The 22,411-nt window shown below is 48.3% G+C and overlaps 1 protein-coding gene across 23 annotated transcripts in view; it reads left to right on the top strand.

The window, feature by feature from the left end:
• The window catches only part of CACNA1A (calcium voltage-gated channel subunit alpha1 A), a 286,232-nt gene that overhangs the window by 166,310 nt on the left and 97,511 nt on the right, over positions 1-22,411 (top strand). For all 23 annotated transcript variants that reach the window (XM_032312798.1, XM_032312787.1, XM_032312923.1 and 20 more), the window contains 3 exons: positions 1,136-1,227; positions 3,707-3,859; positions 8,253-8,446. In XM_032312798.1, the coding sequence (XP_032168689.1) occupies positions 1,136-1,227; positions 3,707-3,859; positions 8,253-8,446 (439 nt within the window). The remainder of the gene's footprint in view (positions 1-1,135; positions 1,228-3,706; positions 3,860-8,252; positions 8,447-22,411) is intronic.

Here is a 22,411-nt window from a genome sequence, read left to right as displayed (position 1 = left end):
CAGCTCTCCTGTCTGTATTTAGGTCCTCCTTATTCTCCAGCCTGCGGCCACAGGGACTCGAGCTTGAACCTCACCCACTTGTGCAGTCCCCTGAGGGTGGGATCAAGTTCTTCTCAGTGCTACCACTGTGTCCAACGCAGCCTGGCCCAGACCCACATGGTTCACTTGGAAGTGTGGTGGCCCATTCCTCACCCCCGCTTCCAACCTCTGGCCTTGCCCCGCAGGGGACCTTCTTGTAATACAGGTCACATCCCATCCCTCCAGTGCTCAGAACCCTCCGTGGCTCCCACGTCACTCAGAGAAGGAACCAGAGTCCGTACCACGGCCCACTGGGCCCTGTATGATTTGCCCATCACCACCCTGCCCTCACTTCCTCCCGCTGTCAGCCTGGCTGGCTTGGCTCTGGCCACCCCGGCCTCCTCACGCTCCCTCAGCTGCACACCAGCAGAGCCACACTCATTGTTTGGTTTGGTTTTCTGTGGGGTTTTTTTTCCCCCTTTTCATTTATTTCCGAGTAGCTTAGCACACTTCCTGTGTGCCAGGCACCATGCCAACCACAGCCCCTGTATCAGTCCATTTCATCCCCACGTCCCTTTGAGGCATCGTCAGTACTATTGTTATCCCTGTTCTATAAAAGGAGAAACTGAGGCACAGAGAGGTGTACTGGCTTGTCCAGGGTCACCCAGGTGGGAAATGGCAGAGCCGGGATTTGAACCCCATGCAGGCTGGGCTTGTAATACTGAAACACTTTCCTGCCAGTTGGTAAAAAGCACTGAGCCCTGAAGGGTCTGCCATGCTCCCTGGATGCTCCCCAGGACCCCTGGGCCTCCCCACGATTCATTCCAATTGTGCATGTGAAATATATTGAATGTCACCCCAACCACGTGCCAACAGGAAGCTTCTATTCCTCTCAATCTGGTGTTTATTACCGCCATGAACCATACACCTTGTTGGGGTCGTTGTAAATCACCTTTTATCCTATAAGGCAGGTACGGTAAACACGGGAGATAAAACTGAGGCCAGCAAGGTAAAGTCACCTGCCTGTGGTCGCCTAGCCAATAAATGACGTCAAACCCCACTCCCGTCTGACCCTGAAACCCACCCTCTGTTTTCCGCTCTGGCTTCTTTCTTCCAGCATCTTGGCGACTGTTGGGACGGAGTTTGACCTACGGACGCTGAGGGCAGTTCGAGTGTTGAGGCCGCTCAAGCTGGTGTCTGGAATCCCAAGTGCGTGAGTTTCCAACCCTGGAAGGGGTCTGATCAGGGGTCCTAGGAGTCCTCAATTTCCCCTCTGCAGAGCATCTCAGAAGCGGCCCCTGAGTGCTTCCCAGCTTGTACCAGGGCCGCCTTCTCTTGGGGGGGATGCTCCCAAGGGACCCCCAGGGACCTGGCAGTAGGTCTCCGTGAGCTTTCCAAAGCAAGCCGGGAGCCTCACCTATAACCACAGCACCTGTTTATTGAGCACCTGCTGTCTATCAGGAACCATGCTGATACATCTCAGTCAGTACTCAAGGCTCTTGAAGTTGGGAGGGAGTGCTGATATCTCCATTTTACAGATGTGGAAACTGAGGCTCAGAGCAGCTGAATAATTTGAGCACAGTCATGTGACTGAAAATGGCAGGATTAGGAGTTAGCAAGTGTGACCCCAAGCCTGGCCACTAACACTGGTGGCAGTGACTATGACCATCTGTTGAGCACCTGCTGCATACTGGACACTGTAGAGAGAATGTTACATGCATTGTCTTATTTGTCTTCTCAGTGGCCCAATGAACCCATTTTACAGATGAAAAGGCCGAGGCTCAGACAGGTTAAATTCTGCACCTGAGCTCTGACAGCCTGACAGTAATGAGCTCCAGAGCCCATACTCGTCCCATCTTCTTGCTTCTCTTCCTCCAAGGGTGCTCTTGCCCCACTGGTTGGGCACAGCTGCCATTTTCAGGGTCAGACCTAGATTTGGCTACCAAAAACCAAACAAAACAGGGCTGACCTTTTTCTGTCCCGCTGCCTCAGTTAGTACTACTACTTCTAATTTGAAAGCACTTACTAAAAAAAGAAAGAAAAAAAGAAAGAAAGAAAGAAAGAAAGAAAGAAAGAAAGAAAGAAAGAAAGAAAGAAAGAAAGAAAGAAAAAGAAGAGAAAAGAAAGCACTTACTATGTGCCAGGCACTGTTCTGAATATTTGCCATTTTAAAAATTCGTTTGTCCTCACGACAAGCCTGTGAGGTAGGTTCTATTATCAGTTCCATTTTACTCATTAGCTTCATTTGTCAGGTTCATTGCCATCTGGATTTAAACGTAAGATCTCCCAGACGACGACCACCAGCAGGGTCTTTTCGTAGAAAGAAGGCACTGTGCTTAGCTGTCCATAGGACTCCAGGAGCTGCTGGCATTGCATTAAGGGGTCATCCCCAAACTAATACTAACAAGAATTTCAGCACCTGTGATGGTACTTTGCCAGATATGTGCTCTCTCATTTAATCCTGAGAAGGAGGTGCTATTCCAGTCCGCATTTACAGATGAAGAAACCAAGATTCAGAATGGTGACCTGACTTGCTGAAGGTCACATTGCTAGTAAGCAGACGACTAGGTCGGTCCCCTCCATGCAGACTTAGCTAGGTGCTCAGATGGCCCTGCTTTATCTGGGGACGGGTGTCAGGAGAGAATGAATGAAGGCAGGAGGAAAGCTTACGAGCAAGGATACAGTCTCGGCCTGATCCTGCGGGAAGCTAAGGAGTGTGTGGAGCACCAAACTTATCCTCCAGCCCGAGGCAGAGGGACGGCTGGCCTTTTATCCTTCTCTGGTCACTTATTGGGGGCAGGGGGTGGGGGACGGTGGGAAGACAAGGGCTGCTCAGGTAAGGCAGCTCTTGAAAACCAAGGGCATTTGTATAAAGAGGAGGGGCAGCAGGGAGCCATTAGCAGCCAGCTGGAAGGGGGGCTCAGCAGAGGGGGAGCCCCCCCACCCCGGCCTGGGCACTCACCGCATGCAGTGTCCAGAGCCCTGGGGCTAATCCTGAGCCATGCAAAGTTCTTCTAATCAGGAAGCAAGGCCTTGGGCTTTTTGTCTGAACCCTGATTTTAACCGTAGACTTTCCTAGTAACACAGTGGCTACAACCACACAGATTTGACATCCCTCAGACCTGGGTTTTAGTCCCGGTCTGTTATTTCTGACGCCCTTGGTTGAATCACCTCTCTCGGACTTGCTTCCCACCTCTGCAGAATGGGGTAATTTTACGCGGGTGCCCACTTCATGGGGTTGTGCTAGAAGCCAATGAAACCATGTCTGGTTTCTCAGGACTGGAATTGGGACATTGACTGCTGTCCCCGCGCAGAGGTGTGGCTGGCTTCGCCGGTGCCTCTGCATGACTTAGGAAAAGACGCCCCCTCTTGGTGGGAAAAATTAGGAAAAGGCTCCCGGCTCTGGGTAAAAGCTTCCCAACACCCAGGAATATGGCTCAGAAAGCAATCAATTTCCACCCCTTCCTTAGCTAAAAGGTCAACAAATGACAGCGTATGTCAGATGCTTTAAAAATATTTTAAAAGAAGAAGTGCCTTAAAATATTAGGAGGGCTTGTTCCCATTTTATGACAACCAGCCTGTGTGGTCCCTTGACATCGCCCCACCCCCAGCCTCGCGTGTGCTCTGGGTTCCTAGAGTTTGGGGTGCTTGCTCACAGAGCCGTGGGGCTCTCTCTGTGTCTTCTCAGGTTTACAAGTCGTCCTGAAGTCGATCATGAAGGCAATGATCCCCCTGCTGCAGATCGGCCTCCTCCTATTTTTTGCAATCCTTATTTTTGCAATCATAGGGTTAGAATTTTATATGGGAAAATTTCATACCACCTGCTTTGAAGAGGGGACAGGTAGGTCTAAGCAGCATGATGTGGTTGGTTTTTGTTTTTTTGGGTTTTTTCCCCAGCCTTCCTCCCTTGGGGACAAGCTCCTGGAAAGGATATGCAGGGCTTTGCTTCTTTCTCCTGGCAGCTGGGAGAACTTCCTTGCAAAGTGCTCCAGGCAAAGCTGGGGGTGAGATAGCCCTTGGGGTCTTGGTTGTTCTAGGGCCTTGCATTGGGGTTCCCCAGAAGCTGTCCCAGGGGTAAGTAGTTTATTTGGGAAGTGATCCCAGGAAGTGCCAGAGGGGCAGTGGGGACATGAGACAGGAAAGGAAGACACCTAGTAAAGGGGTGTAGTGTTATCAAGCAGGCTACCGTTGTGGGCAGCTGGGGTCCGGTCCCATTGTGCAGCCTGGGGAGGTAGCATAGGACACACGCCTCAGACTCATCCCAGCCAGGGGCAAGGGAGTCAGGGTCTTATCCACCAACTTCTGTCCGACACTGACAAGGACTGTCCCTGGGCGGGTGTTGATGTCCCGGCCCGGCTGGCTGACCTGCATGCTGGGCTGGTGCAGGCATGAAGGATATTTTCAGGTGAGAGGGTGAGGAGGCCAGGCCAACAGCAGGACATGGACAGGGTGCCGGCAGCTTCTGCCTCGTAACCTTGCAGGGACCACATCCCATGCTGTGTTCTCAAGCAGGAGGAAAGGGGACAGCCTGGCCATGAAGGAAGGGGTCCGATTGCTTTGTTGGGGGGCAATCCCCATTGCCTGGAGAAAAGGAATAGAGAAGGTAGCCCTCTCGCTGCCCCCCAAGACTGTACCTTGAAGACACCCCAGCTGGGAGGCAGGACACCAACAATCAGAACCTAGCACACGCAGGGTTCTGTGTCATTGGCATCTCCTCAGTGGTTGGGTGAAGAAATGCAAGGTTGGGGGACAGGCAGAGAAAAGCCAGGAAGGCAGGAGGCTCACTTCTGCGACTCAGCTCCGAATCAGCAATGTCACAGGGCGGTGTCCCCCACTATCCACACACTCAGGGGCCCCAGCACCCTCCAGATACATTTTCCATTAAGTGTCCTGCTCTCCAAGCTCCTTCGCTCTCTGAAGCCCAAGAACCATATGGAACCAGATAAGGACAGAAGCCTGGATGTCTGTGTTGGGACCACTGGCCATCTTGGTCCAGATGGGCTGGCTGGCAATGCTGATCATGGGACAAGGGAACCATGAATTCAGGGGATAGACAGCGTGGCTGGTGAAGCTAAAGGGGAACCCCTGTGAGAAATGAAAGGAGTTTTAGGCCCGTCTCTCTGGGAAGAAGATTCTGTTCAGGAGTGGCTTCCCACGCACCCCACATGGTGGAGCCATGGCCCAAGACCACCCCAGAGGGAAGGAAAACTCAGTTGGAAACATTTATTCAAGATGTCCTTTTTCTTCCTCCTTTTCTCTTGCTCCTCCTGACTCCTTCTCTCCTGGGCTTGTGAAGTTTGCTCAATATGGGATGTCCTAATTATTTCTTTCCCCGATGAAGAAGGTGTTAATTGAGGCAGAGCTATTTCTGCGCCTGGCCTCGTCACCCGGGCGGAAACACAGGAGGGAGAGATACAGGGCAGGGCCCCTCGGAAAAGTCAGCCAAGAGCAGAGAAACCAGGACTCCTGGAGCCTAGGTTTTGGGGTTTTGTTGAGGTGATTTTTTTTTTTTCTTTTTTGGTCTTTCTAGTCAAGCAGACACAACTGGCTTAGGTCTGAGTGGGGTTGGGAGGGGGCAGATGTGGGGGGGGGAGCAGCTGGGGGGTTAGAAAACCTCATTTTAGGAGGATGACTGAAAAGCTCGCGATTAAAAATATAAGGCGTGTGAGTAAGAGACAGATATATACAGACACCCAGGCAGCAGGTTAATTTTAAAATATATTTATAACCAAATTCCTCAGACTCTCTGGACGGTTGCTTTTCTAGAAGCAGTGCTCGGAGTGTTTCGTGATGGGGGGGCGGAGGGTTGAGGGGGGATTGAAATCAGGAGAACCACTGGGCCAAACTGCCAAGGAGAGACAGATTTTCAGCTGCGTCTCTTTATCCTCGGGAACCCGGTTCCCGCGTGCCCAGAACCGTGCCAAACACTCAGAGAAATGCAAAGGTAAAATGGAAGGCATTCTGCTTTCCAAGTGCCTCCAAAATCATTTAAGGAGACAAGACTCCTCGTCTCCAATCAGTTTGTAGCCATGAAGGCTGGCGTGAGCTTTATCTCCCCACCAAATATGGACGAACATTGGGGAGCTCTTGTAGCCCTGAGGAAAAGGAGGGACCAGAGTTTACTGGCTGACGCAGGGGGCCGCAGGGGGTGGGAACTGAGCCAGACTTGGTCAGGGGGTGGAGACATAGAAGGTTCTGGACAGAGGTGACCTTCCCGACAAACACTGGTTCTCATTTCTTATAGGAGCCCATGCATTTTCTTCTCCCCGCTCTGAGCCTGATGTTTATAAGATGTTGCCTTCCAATCTATATCTGTTCAATATTAGCCCCCCTGTACCAAATCCAGCATGAATGAGGAAGGCATTTCCAGCCACTTAAACTAGTGGCCGATGTGCTCATTTCTTCTTGAGCAGTGGGTGTCAGCTCTGAGAGTGGCGGGTGTCTCTTTGCGTGACCTACAGTTTTTATTTAACTGACGCTTCAAAGGCCAGTAAGATTCACGCCTTCCGTGCTGGTTTATTTCTCTCTGCTGCATGCTGAGTGGGGGTTGGGAATTTGTGCCCATAGCACATACATTGAGAGCTATTTTTATTTTGTGGAGACCTTGAATTTGCCCACTTGGCTGTTTGTTTTCTTGGCGGACAGTGTTGCTCTCTGAAAACCTTCAAAAGTGTGACTCACTGAATAGGGTCCTCTTGTATCCACTGCTGTGGTCCAGTGGGGACACCCCTGGGTCATTCGGTGGTCCCCTGATGCTATGTGTTTCCAGGGTCTCCCCATCAACACCTTGGAATTCAGACCCCACCTTTGGCACCCAGCCCAACTTCACCAGGAAGTTGTCTTTGGTTGCCAGCAAAAGGGGCATCTGTTGGCATGTGTCTCTTTCCTTGTGGCATTTTTACAATCTGCCTCTTGCTGTTTGGGGAGAAAACTTAGCTCCTGTGCCTAAGGGTAAGTACTGTGTGTACTGGCCTCCCTCGCCCCCAGAACAGCTCCCTGAGCCTAGTACATCTCAAAGGAAAGAAAGAAAAGAAAAGCAAAGAAAAGAAAGAAAAAAAAAAAGGAAGGGGGGAGAGAGGGAAACAGGGAGAGAAGAGGAGGGGAGAAAAGAGGAAAAAAAGAAAAATCAGTCAGACAACTGAAGAACAGCATCACGTGACTCACATATTTGCCCTAATGGAAGTCTGGAGAACGCTGCCCCCAACCATCTCTCAACGCATGTGGCATATTCACCCAGACCCTCTATATTAGGGAACAGAAAGCACATCTCAACAGATCTTAAAGGACCAAAGTATACAAAATATAATCCTCTGACCCCAGTGTAATTAAGCTGGAACTTGGTAACAAAAGGATAACCCTGAAAGTGTTTGGAAATTAAGTTAAGTTAATTTAAGTTTAGTTCATTTAAGTTCATTTAAAGTTAAGAAATTAAGAGGCATGCTTCTTATCTGTGGATGAAATGATAGGGTATTTGAGATTTGCTTTAGAAATATTCTAGTGCAAGGCAAAGTGTGCGGAGAGGATTCAGATGAAACAAGACTAGCCCTGAGTTGGTAAGTGTTGAAATTGGTGATAGGTACATGGAAATTCATTATGCTATTCTATTTTTAAAGATTTTATTTATTTTAGAGAGAGAGAGAGAGAGAGCGTGGGGGGAGGAGCAGAGGGAGAGGGACAAGTAGACTCCATGCTGAGCACAGAGCCTGACACAAGGCTTGATTCCACAGCCCTGAGATCATGACCCAAGTTGAAATAAGAGTCGGACACTCAACTGACTGAGCCACCCAGGTGCCCCTATGCTATTCTGTTTTTGTAAATGTCTGGCAAGTTAAAAAAAAAATAATAAGAAATGCATCTTGGTTATCCATGGGTCAAAGAAGAAATAATATTGGAAATTGCTGAATATTTTACTTGAGTGATAATGATAATAATGCATGACAAGTTTTGTGAGATGCAACTAAACCTGCACGCAAAGGGCAATTTATAGCCTTAAAAGAAATGAATCCATCTCAAAAGTTTAGGAAATGTACAGGGAAAGTAATAAAACTTGGAGAAGAAATTAATAAAACAGAAAACACTGAATAGATCAACAAAGCCAATCTTTAAAAAAAATACTGATAAATTCATTCCAATAGTCATTTTTTCCCAACCATATTGAATCTCTACAGCCCCTATTTCTCAGAGCTGGTTTTCCTAGCCCTTTCCCCTGACTTTTCTCCCCTTCCCTTTCATAGATGACATTCAGGGTGAGTCTCCGGCTCCGTGTGGGACAGAGGAACCCGCCCGCACCTGCCCCAATGGGACCAAATGTCAGCCCTACTGGGAAGGGCCCAACAATGGGATCACTCAGTTCGACAACATCCTATTTGCAGTGCTGACAGTTTTCCAGTGCATCACCATGGAAGGGTGGACTGACCTCCTCTACAACGTAAGTGATGCAAGTATGGGGAGAGGTGGCCCTCCTGGACCAGCCAATTCCTGAGGCTGAATTGGAGGGACTCTGAGCCGGTGAGGTGGGACGGGGCGAGGGGGCAGGAGGCATCAGAACTTTAGGTAGAGAAGGCCCCTTGGGACATGGAAATCTAGAGGGCACTTAGATGCTGCATAAATTTTCACTGTTAAAGTGTTTAAGTATAATTTTAGATTTTTTAATATGTAAATGTGTGATTCACAAGCCCATATGGATAAAAGAGTAATATCCCGGGATATATACAAAGGGACTCTGTGTTGGGACCCTCACGGGCCCTCTGCCAGCCACACTCCTTCTCTGTAGGGTGAGGAGCCCATGGGGCACAGGGGATATATCTTTCAGAAGCTGGTACCAGCTATCCCACTTTCTAGACAACCTTCTTGGATTATCCAGGATTCTGGAATTTTCTGCCCAAGTCCAGATTCTGTGGACTTGCATGAGATTCTTCTGTGGGTCTGTTCTCCAACTGGGCCAGGTGTCCTAGGAGCATCTGTTGGCACAAATGTGACTGAAACTTAGCCATGTGAGCAGAAATGTCCATGCATGTGTGCATGAAGCCCCCTTCCCCGGGCCAGATGGAGCCATGAGTGGGAGAGAAGGCAGGCCAGGCATGGTCCAGGGGCAGGGCTGGATTTGTTCACATCATGATCCGGGGCAGACGTCTAGGTTCTAAATTCCACCCTGACCTTCCCAGTGCTTAGGAAGGTATGTTTACAAAGGCGAAGCATACAGCATATTTTATTAAGTAGCTTTTAAATATTTACACAGAGTATGTGGGCCTCCATCAGTACTCTTGTCTGAGATCTTGAAAACATTAGAGAGAGGCCCACCTGCCCCACTTGCATCCTGTTTCCTACCCCTCCACCAGGTGCCAGCCCTTCAGCTCCTTGGTGTATGCTCTCTGTGTTTATGCAAATATAAGTGTAATCAAATCTATATCCTCCTCCCTCTTTCTTAGCCCAGAGTGTAGCATTCTATGCCTGCTGTTTTATTCTGTGATTTTGGTTGCGGGGGTGGGGGGGGCATCTCATGACAACATATCCTGGAGATCTTTCCATGGTAGGACATGGAACATGACCTCGTCCTTTTGTACAGCTGCATAGCAGTCCATTGTTTGGTGGGCTGTGGTTCATTTAATCAGTTCTCCCAGAGACAAATGCTTGGATGGTTCCCCATCCTCTGACACTGAACTCAGAGCTGCCATGAGCCCTACTGCATTTATGTCTTTTCATCCTTGTGCAGAAATAGCAGGGGTTGGTGGTGTCCATTCCCAGACGTGGGATCACTGGGTCAACAACTAAAGTGTATTTATAATTTTGATAGATATTTAGATGTACAGGTTTTAGAACTCTTTCTGCCCTAAACACAGCACACCTTCCTTACCCACCTGTGCCTTGAGAGGGCCTCACCCCCCAAGTCAGTCACCTGTCAGCAGCTGGAGATGGGTAGAGTCAGGAATACAAGGTGCCACAAGTGTAGTCACCTCCTTGGGCTGGTCCACATATACCTCTGTTGACTCACAGAGGTGTCCTCTCTGCCTGCGTAAATGCTGAAATTGCCAATTAAGGTTCTGCCATATGAGCCAGGGCTTGGCCTGCTGGGGAAGCAACACCATGTTTCTTCCTACATGTGGGGCTGCTGAAGTCTCCTCCTGGTGGCAGTTGAGGTTTCTTAAGGAAGGTTCCCCCTTGGGGGGTACATGGAGATTTGCAAGAACCTATCTATCCTTTTGATCAGTGGCTCATTTTTGGGTGGGGCTGAGAGTACAGCCTGGAAGTGGATTGCAAAAGTGGCATGGACAGCTGAGCATGTCACATACTGCACAAGCCACATCTCAGGAGTGTAATTTGTATTGTAGACTACCATTTTTTGGTATTATTGGTATTACCAAATAATGGCATTTGGTATTATAGTTCACCATTATTACAGTTTTTGACAACTATAAAGAATGTAAGAAGGAGACATGGTGTCCTAATTTGTATGAAGACCTTGTCTAAGCATAGCATCCTAGAAACAGACCACAGATATAAGAAATGTTCAGTCTCTCTCTTGGGCCTCACTTGCAAAGAGCTTGGATCAAAGACTACACCCAATCGGCAAAAGCTTGCTGGGGGATTTTTATGGGTTCTAGATTTTTGCTTTCCAAGGATGGTGTGAGAGGAGGCTGCAGAGGGAAATGAACCCTCCTGGAAGTGAAACAGAGCCCGGGGCCAGGAAGGTAAGGAACTTGGACAGAGAATGGGACTGAGGAACAGAAGCTAAGAAAATTGTGAACATGGGAAAGGGTTGTGTCCAGAGAAAGTGTCCAGAGGTTCAGAGGAAGACACTGGGGATGTACTTAGTAGTGGGAGAGGAAGCATGAGCAGGACGACATATTTCCAGAAGATTCTCTAGTCATAAGCACCATTGTTGGAAGAGATACCTGTCCTAGAAGCTTAGAGCTGAGCTGTCTTTGGGGAAACAAGCTGAGGGGAAGTGGTGAGAACACAGTCAGGAACCAGACTGCCTGGGTCCCCATCCTGACTCTACCACTTCCTTGCTGTGCAACCTTGGGCAAGTCACTTGGCCTCTCTGTACCTCTTTCCACTTGTGCAGTATGAGCAGAAGCACGGTCCTACCTCACAGGGCAGGAGGACTGAGTGAGCTGGGTACATGTGAAGTGTTTAGAACAGTGCCTGGTCCTCAGCGAGCTCTGCATAAGCCTGAATTCTCCACCCTGGTAGGCATGGCTCTCAGAAACATATGAATTTCTTATCATAAAAACCCCAGCAACCCCAGAAGTCTACCCCAGAAGTAGAGTGAGCTGTGGGGTTCCATTTCATTCCCCACCCTCACCCTCAACACACTGGTAGCTGTTCCTAACTCCGAGTAGCCTTCTAGAACTTTACATGTACTTACATCCCACCATCATCCTGTGAGTTGAAACCCCACCCATGATCTGGGCCCGATGTGAGTCTAGAGCAGTAATAAAGTAGCACGAAGTGGTGGCAAAAGCAGCAGACATTCTTTGTCTCCCAGTCTGGGTGCCAGAAGCACCCTATCAAGGCATTAGCCCTCTTGGCCTCCTCCAGTTTCTAGCCAACAATCTTTGGCATTCCCTGGCTTACACATTCTCTGCCCTCCACGTGAACATCCCATCTTCACCCGGCTGTCTTCTTATAAAGACACAGGTCATGTTGGATTAGGGCCCACCCTACTCCAGCACCCTCTGGTCTTAACTAATGACCTCGGCAATGACCTGATTTCCAAATAGGGTCACATTCTGAGGTCCTGGGGGTTAACACTTCGATGTATCCTTTTGGGGGGAGGTATTATTCAATCCATAACACCTCCCAGATAAACTACTGGACCTGAACCCTTGTCTAGGGCTTCTCAAATTAAGACACAAACTTAATACAACCATTAAAGCCTCTCATTGTCAAAGGCAGGGGGCAAAGGTGACTGCCTTTGAGTTTCTGCTGCTGAGGACAGAGCTGCTGCTTTTCTAGGCATTTGGGCTCTGCTGTTGTGTTCTGCCCTCTGCCAGCCCAGCCTTCTCAATGCATCTGGCCACAGGCAGCCACAAGGTCTGGAATCTTTATCCTCTGTATTTGTGCTAGAGCCAAGGCCCGTGGGCATGGCCTCGCTGGCCTCTGGCAGGTGAGACCCAGGAGTAGAGAGTCTGGGTGCACCAGCTCCAGGTTTCTTAGAATCCATGGGCCAGATGGATGCCACCTGCCTGGGTGGGCAGGACTTTACAATCCCAACATTTCATTTCTTTTCTCAATATCATTGATAACCATTTGATTATTCACTAACTGTTGAGCACCTACGGTGTGCTGGGAAATGGGCAGGTGGCAGCAGGGGAAGGAACCCACCACCATGACGAAGATGGACAAAAATCCTCGCTCTGATAGGGGAGATGGACAGAAACATTAAACATGATAAATCAAAAACTTCATCTATGGTGGGACATAGACAGTAAGCAAATGCATAACAGGGGACGTGGTGACATGCCCTGTGAGGACAAAAGAGCACAAGAGGAAGGCGGGGCTAGTCTAGGTCAGCAATCAGGGAGGGCTCCTCAGAGGAAGTGACATTTCCAGAGAGAAGGAGAGCGCCAGACGGATGTTTGTGGGAGAGCATTCTTGGCAAAGGAAACAGCAGTAGCTCACCTACATGGCATGTTCAGCCCCCTTCCAGGTTTTCCCAGTTTTGATTTGTTCCTTTTCTTTTCTGCTTGGCTTCCTGGTTAAATCAAGCGCCTTCTGGAAAAAGCCTAACCCCAGCTAATCAGCAGTGTTGTCAAAGATTTATATCAGGATGTGCATCTCAGCATTATTTGTAAAAATAGAACAAAACTGGAAGCAACTGGTTCAGTACCGTATGGTCCCTTCGTATGATGGAATATTACGTCGTCATTAAAAAGCATCTGTTGGGAGAATATTTACGGATGCGTAGAAATGCACACTGTAGAATGACGAGTGGGGAGAACTGATTTTTTTTTTTTAAAGAATCAAGGTTAGGTAAACCTATGTCTTAGCTCCAGCTGCCATTATAAGAGTATGCAGCAGGCGGCTTCAACAACAGAAACTCATTGCTCACGGTTCTGGATGCTGGAACCATAGGGCCAACACGGTGAGGACTCTCCACCTGGCTTAAGGACAGCCGGCTTCTTGCCAGGAGAGAGACAGCTAGCTAGCTCTCTGGTGTCTCTTCCTATAAAGACACTAACCTCATCATGGGGGCCCCACCTGGGTAACCCCCTCGAACCCTGACCAACTCCCAGAGGCCCCGCCTCCTAACACCATCACACTGGGGCTCAGGGTTTCCACACATGATCGTAGGGGTTGCGATCCGCTTCAGCCTGTCCCATCTTCTGCTCTCAAGTGTGTACATTTGAAAATATACATTAGGGAAAGAAAGGCTGGAACACACTGTACCAAGATGGCCTCTAGAGAGTGGGGTTCAGGAATCTTTATCTTCCCGATTCTTCTCTGTATTATCAATTTTTCTACTGTGAGCACAATTTCCTTTTGTAATCAGGAAAAAAAAAGTAGGTTTGTCGTGTTATAGATTTCAGAGGAAAAAAAGATATTTTTGCTCATTATGAGAAGGGGGGAATGAATATTTTCTGGGTGTGCCCACAGTGTGTTGGCTACTCACCCGTCCAGAGAGAGTGAACACCAAAGGCTCAATTAATATAGCAATAATCAATGCTCATTCTTATTGTTTTACTATTAAATAAGCAAATTAAATGAAGAAAAAGGAAATCTTCCTTATGGAAGAATTCCGTTTAATATAAATGCAGATGCTCCACTTCTAGAAGCAGGGTTGAGTCTCCCCCCTCGTTGGAGGGTAGGCTGGACTTAGTGACTCACTTCCAGAAAATAGAGTAGGGAAGGGAGAGATGAAGTCATTTTACAGTGGGGAAACCTCGCAGACACCACCTGAAGCAAGGGACCAAGGTCGGACGCCCCCCCCCCCAACCACACACACACTATCGTATGACCCCTGACGGATGTGATGGGCAGGGGACCTCACCTCTGGTTTTCTTCCCTAAGATTCACAATCCCAGTGTAATCATGAGCAAAACATCAGACAAACCCAGACTGGAGGGTGTTCCGCCGGATACTGGCCAGTCCTGTCCCAGACTCTCAAGGTCATGATATATGTAAGGGAAGACTGAGAAATTATCACAGACCAGAGGAGCCAAAGGAGATGTGACAACTGGATGTGACGTGAGGTTCTGGAACAGAAAGGAGACATTAATGGGAAACTGACAAAGTTCAAATAAAGTCAGGAGCTTGGTTTATAAATAACCTGATGGGGAGAGAGGACTATCCCCCGTTTTACAAATAAGATTCCGAGATAGAGAGTGTGGCCGGAGGTTGGCGGCCGGGACGTGCAGGACCAGGTGCCCTGAACTGAACCCCAGGAAAGAGATATGGGGGAAGGAAAGAGAGCAGTTTAATTTTTTTTTTTTTTTTTAAGGTTTTACTTCTTGATTTGAGAGAGAGAGCTTGAGTGGGAGGAGGGGCAGAGGGGAGGGAGAAGCAGGCTCCCCACTGAGCACGGAGAGCCATTTAATTTTTAAAGGAGTAATTTCTTCAAACTCTCTTTAAGTCTGGGGCAGAAAACGTACATTAGGGGCCCAAGAGCCTACATTAGAGAATTCAGGGATTCTTTATGGTTTTTGTGTTATTGACATACAAGTTTGAGATGTACAAGATGCTGATCTGACAGATGCATCATTACCCAGTGAGTTTAGTGAACATCGGTCACGTGATAGAGTGGCCCAAACTTGTTTTTTTTGCCCCAGGTGGTGGCGGCGGCATGGGGAAGCTCAGGAGCGCTGTGCTGGCCCAAAGCAGCCTGGAAGCAGCGTGTGGGTGATGGGAACTGCCCTCTCTTGGTGGATACAAGGGAGAGAGCAGGGGGAGAGGCATGGGTCCTTCACCCAGGACCTGTCGTGAACAGCATGGGGGTCCTGGCAGGACCAACACTACCTAAGTCCATTTTTGGCTGCCATTCACTGAATTTACCAGATGCACACATCTTCTTGTACTGTCAGTCAATCCATAAAACAACATTGTGCGAGAGGCATTTTTAGACCCATCATCCGGATGAGGAAACTGAGGTCCACAGAGATAAAGCAACCTGCCAAGGTCCTATAGCCAAGCGTGGTGAAATCTGGATTCGAACCCAGCACTGGAAACTCATCATCCCACCCCCTCCCCTTTGTTTGACTCTCCCCTTCTGTTCCTCCTCCCCCTCTTTCTTTGTGTCTTTTATGTCGTATCTGTCTCTGTCTCCTCCTCCACCTGTTTTCTCCCTCTCCATCTCTCTGCTTTACTGTGTGTCTCTCCCTCTGTTTCTCTCCTTCAGTTAATGTCAGTTAGGAAGCCAGCGAGACTGTGCATGGTTGATGATTATAAATGTGTGTCCCTTAACAAATGGTCACTTTGTGCTTGAAACTGATCTTTGACCCAAACCCTTTTCAATTCGTAGATGCTCCTTTTGGCCAATTTCAAATCACCAAAACTGAGGGGACTTTGGGTCATACATTCATTCAACAAACATTCATTGAATGCCTCCTACGTTCATACACTCTTCCAGGCACTCAGGATATGCAGTGAATGGAAGAGACAAAAATCCCTGTTTGGGGAGAGTTGACATTTTAGTGGAGGAAGCAGGGAATTGGGATCATCAACATAATTTAGAGATTATATATGTATGTGTAAAGGGCAGAGAGTATCTTAAATATTTTAGGCTTGGCAGGCCTCACCATCTCTCTCACAACTACTCAGTCTGCTGTCATAACACAGAAGCAGTCACAGAGAAAATACATAAGAGAATGGTCATGACTGTGTACCAGTAAAACCATAATTTACAAACACAAGTGGCTAGGCTGTGGGCTGAACTTTGAGGAGTCCTGTGTAAGAGAGGAAAGAGAGCTTAGGAGAAAAATTCAACAGGAGAGGAGCTTTGGATTGTCAAAGTGAGGGGTTGCAGTTCTTCTAATAAGCCCTGAAGGAGGTGAGGGGGTCGCCATGCAAGTATGCTAGGGAAAAGAAGCCCAGGCAGACAGGATAGCCAGTGCAAAGGCCCTGGGGCAGGAATGTTCCTGGCATTTATGAGGAGCAGCAAGGTGGGGAGTGAGTAAAGCAAATGAGGGAGCTGGTGAGGCCAGAGGAGGTGACAGGACCAAATAGGCAGAGAGGCTGTGTAATTTATCATCCAAACCGGGACAGTTTTGAGAGCAAATAGGGAAAGGAGGACTCAAAAAATAATTAACAGGCATTGTGTGATCTACAATGAGTATAAACTGGGACATACGACCTCCCTCACAGCCTCTGTGGGACCTTGGCTCTTTCCCGGTCAAACCCGCACCATTTTTATTCAGTATGCTGGGGAATTGGGTGTTCTCCTGAATTGCGTATTTTTTTTCTTAACATCCTCTGTACTTTTTCTGAATGAACCAGGCTCAAAAAAAAAAAAAAAAAAGAGGAAAATAAACCATAAAACAGAAAGCACTTAAGAATTTTACTGGGACTCAGCCATTAATTTGTTTGATGAGTATTTATTGAACGCTTGCTAAACGCCAGGCGCCACGCTAGGCACCAGCAGTGCGGGGATGAATCAGTCTCTCCTTTAAGGCTCTCACGGGCCAACTATTATAAATATAAAATACTATGTAAGTGCAGCGAAGAGGTGAAGTAGAAAAAAAATCTTTCTGTTGCAAGCCAGAAGGACGGTTCCAGCCCCAGCTGTGCTATCCACACCCTGTGCGAGCTGGCGAGTCACGTTGCCTTCCTCAGCCTGGTTCCCCCATCCCCTGGGTATGGAAACTGTGGGAATCAAGGGGTATTTGTCACTAAAGTGACAGTGGTTGTCCTGCCTGCCTCTTTGTTCCCAGGGAAACAGCCTGATCATTTGGACCTGAGATAAGCACAGTCTCCTGTCCATGATACTATTTTTTTTAAAGATTTACTTATTTATTTTGTGGGGGAGGGGCAGAGAGAGAGAATCTCAAGCAGACTCCCTGCTGAGCATGGAGCCTGACCTTGAGATCATGACCTGAGCTGAAATCCAGAGCCGGACGCTTAACCGACTGAGCCACCCAGGTGTCCCTGCCCTTGGTATTATTTAAACAACCCAATCCAGGGACCTCAAGGTTACCTGCATTCATCATGCCACCAACGCTTAGTAAGTACCTGCTGTATGCCAGGTGCCATTCTGGGCACTGGGGAGGTGAGGTTTTAGGAACAAAGACTGTCTACAAACAAGTGAAGGTATAAACTGACAAGGTGAATCAGAGAACAAAGCATGCCAGGAAGAGAACGGATGTCTGGCAGTGCTGGAGGGAGGAACTACTCCTGTGGGTCAGGAGGGCTGGGAAGGCTTATCTGAGCTGGGAACAGTGGAACTGAAGACTGAGTGATGAGGAGGCATCAACCACACCAAGATCGAGGAGACTCTGGGCTCCAGGGGACACTGGGCTCCAGACAGAGGCTCAGAGAACAGATACAACTAGTGCGTTGTAATCTTGAACTTTACCTTTTGGTGTACCGATTTCTCCATCAGACATACCAGAGACATTGTTTTTCCTCACCTGCCTCATGAGATCCATAGAAGGACCAATGAGAAAGTGGCATTTGAGAAAGCCCTGAAGGAGATGAAGGAGCAAACCAAGGAGATATCAGGGTGTGTCAGCCAGGAAAATGTGTCATGCTGCAGTAACAAACATCCCCCAAAGTCTCCATGACATTAACACTAGATCTCTTTTCTTGCTCACACTACATGTCTAGCATGGGTTGGCAGTGAGGGAGAAGGGGCTGTGCTCACCATTGCCACTTGGAAGCCAGCCAATAAAACAGCTAGGACATTGCCACTTGCTGTCCCAAATAGAAAAAAAGCCCCAAGGGTCTCACGGTGACAGTTCAGTGTTCCAAAGTGGCACAGCTGTCTCCACTCACTCCTTATCGGCCAGCACTCAGCATGAGGCCCTCAGCCAACCACAGGGGGACTGGGACGGGCCATCCCACCATATCACCAGAAATACTTAGTGACAGCACTAATAAGAAATAGTGTTCCAAGCACTGGAATGCTTTGAGCCTTTGGGAAAAAGACAGGACTCTTAAGAACCCGTCCTTTTCAGGATTACTGATTATGACAGGTGAGCAAGTTTCCATCCTCCTCCATTTCGCCAACCAGACTCGTGCACACACCCGCCCTTTTCTGAACTGCCAAAGGAGGTCAGACCCAGGAGGGGACGTTTGGACCCCCTACATTGTCTGCTATCAGAATAGCGGTGGCAGCTCTAGCCTTCTTGGGAAACGTAGTTCCCATACTGTTCGCAAGCAGACCCCAGGGAAAGCCCACCTCCTTATCAAAAATTGCATCCACCCCTCCCCCAACTTCTCCTCCTTGAGTTGTTGGCTGTAGAGCATGGACTTGAATAATTTGGGCCATACTGGAAAGAGAACAAGTTCTCTCTCAGTCCCAGGGAGAAAAAGCAAACTAGGGAGGTGGGAGAGGGAGGACAGCTTGGGAACTGATGACGCGGGATGTGTGGGGAACTTGGACCCTCCTCTCATTCAGTCATTCCACAAACATGTATAGAGCACTGCTTGCCTACCTGGCATTGTGCTAGGGAATACAGCAGTGAACAAGAACCAAAAAGAGCACCTTGTGGAACTGACATTCTAGCTGGGGAGATGGACCGTGAGCAGGAGAAATAGGAAAAGTGTAGAGAGGGTGAAGCTAAGGGAAAATCTGGCACAGGAAATGAGATTAGAAATAAAGAGCCATCAAGGAAGACCTTTTGGAGAAGGTGGCATTTGAGCAAAGACCTGAAGAAGAGTGAGGGAGGAACCATGTAGGAATCTGTGGGAAGAGCCTTCCAACAGGGGGAACAGCAGGTGCAAAGGTCCTGAGATGGGACTATGCCTAGTGTATGTGAGGAGCTGAAAGGAGCCCATGTGACTAGAGAAGAGTTATCCAGGGGCAGACAGGGGCATTGGGGGGTGGGATACCTCTGCCAATTAGTAGCTATATTTGTTTTCTGTGGCTGCCATCACATGGAGACCAGAAACCAGAGACTAAGATGTTAGGAAGGCTGTGCTCCGTCTGAGACTCAGTAGAACCCTTCCTCACCTCGTTCTGGCTTCTTCCAGTGGCTGTTGACCCTTGGTGCTTCTTGGCTTCTCTCCACACTCTGCCTCCATAGCCATGTGGCCCATCCTCTCCCCTGCAGGTCCCTGTCTCAACCTGGTGTTTTCCTCTTCTTTAAAAGGACACCAGTCACATTGGATGAGCCCTCCCCGCCCCCCCATCATGACCTCACCTTAACTTGATGGCAGCTGCAGAGACCTATTTCCAAGTAAAGTCACATTCCCACGTACTAGGAGAGTGGGGAGACAAAAGGCAACCCAGAATGGACCTTGGACGTGGAACTTTACTTCTCCTTACCCTCCAAGGAGGATGGGAAGAGTTGTGTACCACCTTTTGGGGTCTATGAGAGGATTAACTGAGCTCAGGTAGACAGAGTGCCTGGCACTGGGTATGTCTGTTATTAGGCTGGGCAACATGTCATGGACCATGGTCCTAAGCCTACTGGGGAGCTGGGTTGGGAGCAGAGTCTGAGATGGAGGGGCTGCCTCAATTCTGAGGGGCCTCTGCTGTTTCTCCCTGTTCCATCCCACCTCTCTTCCCCCACCCGCCACTCTGTCCCCATCCCAAACCTGTTTCCTGAGATGGCCCAGACTTTTTCTTGTGTTGGCTGGTGCGGGCTTTCTCTCCCTGGACTATATTTAGCCTAAGAAATAGGCATGAGAAGCCTCAGCTGCCGCAGCACTGGAAAGGAAAAGCACAAACCCAGTCCTGCCTTCCTGTCCGGCCCTGTTCTGCTGACTCCATTCTTTCTTCCAGAACCTTCTAGAAGCAAAACATCAGAACTTTGGGTGTTTGTTGGAAGAAAGACATGATCGAGGAGCCCTGTCATATTAATTGTTTCCAGAACTTGTGTGTGTCCATGATGAAAGTTGGCTTTGTTTGTTGGTTCGCTTTTGTGTTCCATTTTTTAATGGTGGTACATGACATAAACTTTACCGTCTTAACGATTTTTAAGTGTCCAGTTCTGTGGCAGTAAGTACATTCTCATTGTTGTGCAGCTATCCCCACCACCCATCTCCAGAACTCATTATATCTTGCAAATAGACTGTGTCCCCACTGAACACTGACTCCCTGCTCCCTCCTGCAGCCCCTGGTGCCCGCCATCTACTCCCTATCTCTGTGACTGTGACTTCTATAGGGATTGCATAGAAGTAGAATCATAAAGCATTTCTTTTTTTTTAAGAATTTATTTATTTATTTGAAAGAGAGAGTGCATATAGTGCACAAGGAGGGCGGAGGGCAGAGGGAGAAGGAGGAGCAGACTCCTCACTGAGCAGGGAGCCCGATGCAGGGTTCAATCCCAGGACCCTGGGATCATGACCTGAGCTGAAGGCAGACACTTAACTGACTGAGCCACCCAGGCACCCTCAACCTCTGCCTTTTTATGACTGGCTTATTTCACTCAACATAGTGTCCTCAAGATTCTTCCACGCTGTACCATGGGTCAAAATTTTCTTCCTTTTTAAGGTAAAATTGACCCCAAAAAATATGGTTAAAAAGTAAAGTAAAATAAGCATACAGAAAACCTACAGATCTTAAGTGAGGCGCTTGATGAATTTTCACAAACTGGGCACACCTGTGTGACCAACCCCCAGATCAGGAAACAGAACCTTCTCAGCCCTGAAAGCCCCTTGGGGCCCCCTCCACAAAGGGTGCCCCATCAGGACCTCAGGCATGGTTGACTAGTTTGCCTGCTTTTGTATTTCATAGAAATGGAATCTTCCATACATGTTCTTTTCTGTCTGGCTTCCTTTGCCTGACACTAACTAACTCAGTAAGGTTTCATGTGACAAGTGGCAGTCATTCATTGCATGACATTCCATTTATTTAACCTCTTATTAATGAGGGTTCAGACCATTTCCACTTTGGGGCTATTATGAAGATCACGGCTATGAACAATCTTGTCCATGCCATTCATATTTCTGTTGGGTAACGACCCAGGACTCAGGAGTGGAATTTCTGGGTGGTAGTACAAGTATGTGATTTAATTTTGGTAGAAATTCCCAACCCCTTTTCCAAAGTGGTTGTACCATGTTTTATGGATTGAATTGTGTCCTCCCTCCCCCAATTCATATACTGAAGTCCTAACACCCAGTACGAGAAAAGTGTGACCGTCATTGGACGTGGGATCATTGTCGAAGATAAGGTCATTAGGGTGGGCCCTAGTCCAATATGGCTGACATCTTTAAAAGAGGGGAAAGAATTTGGACAGAGAGACAGACATGCACACAAGGAGAATGTCATGCAAAGATAAAGGTAAAGATCAGGGTGATGTGTCTATAAGCCAAGGAACCGCCAAAGATTGTCAGCAAACCCCCAGATGCCAGGGGAGAGGCATACAATGGATTCAGCCTCAGAGCCTCCAAAAGGAACCAACCAACCCAGCTGACACCCTGGTCTCAAATATCTGGCCTCCAAGAACTGTGAGACAATAAGTTTCTGTTGTTTTAAAGCCCCTGGTTGTAGTTCTTTGTTACCACAGGCACAGAGCACTCATACACTATATTACCCTCCCATGGGCAACATAAGGGAGATTCCAGTTTCTTCAGACTCCCCAACACCTGATAGAATCAGTCTTTCTCATCCTAGTATTTGTGATTGGTGGGAGCAGGGGCAGGAGAAGTAGCATCGTATGGGTGTGTTTAAAGGTGAGCTTTTAAAGCCATGTTCCATAGGTGTCCCAGATCTGATAAACCACCATAAGGCTCCCTCTGCTCCAGCTGCTGACACCAGGGCTTCCCCAGCACAGAGGTTACCTCCATGTGCTCTGGGTCCCCACCTCCTGGATCCAGTCCCATGTCTACCACCAATTGGCTCTGGGACCTTGGACTGGCACTTTTGTCTTTCTGGGCCTCAGTTTCCCCAGTTAGAAAATGGGCATGATGGTAGAATAGGGTCATCATGAGGATTAAATGAGTAACTAAGCTAACATAGCTAATAGAGCGTCTAGCACAAGTACTCCATGAGCACCTGTTTTTATATTTCTCCCTTTCTTTCTCTTTCTAGTCTTGATTTTCATCTCCTCCTCTTACTTCCTTCTTGGCACAGTGTTCTGCCATCCAGGGAAGAATTTTTGACTTGTAGACATCTTCCCTGCCTCTTCGAAAACTGAGCTGGGCACATCTGGGAATTTTTTTGTGGTTCACATTGAGGCTGCAGAGCATAGAGGAGGGAGACCCTTGAGGAAAAGGCTCACCGCCCTGCCATCTGTCTTGGTGATTTAACCTGGCCTTCAGACCCTGCCTTCATGCACTTCCTCTAAGGGAA

This window comes from Mustela erminea, chromosome 1 (genome assembly GCF_009829155.1).
Source record: "Mustela erminea isolate mMusErm1 chromosome 1, mMusErm1.Pri, whole genome shotgun sequence".
Taxonomy (NCBI): domain Eukaryota; kingdom Metazoa; phylum Chordata; class Mammalia; order Carnivora; family Mustelidae; genus Mustela; species Mustela erminea.
This window is presented reverse-complemented; position numbering and strand designations above follow the sequence as displayed.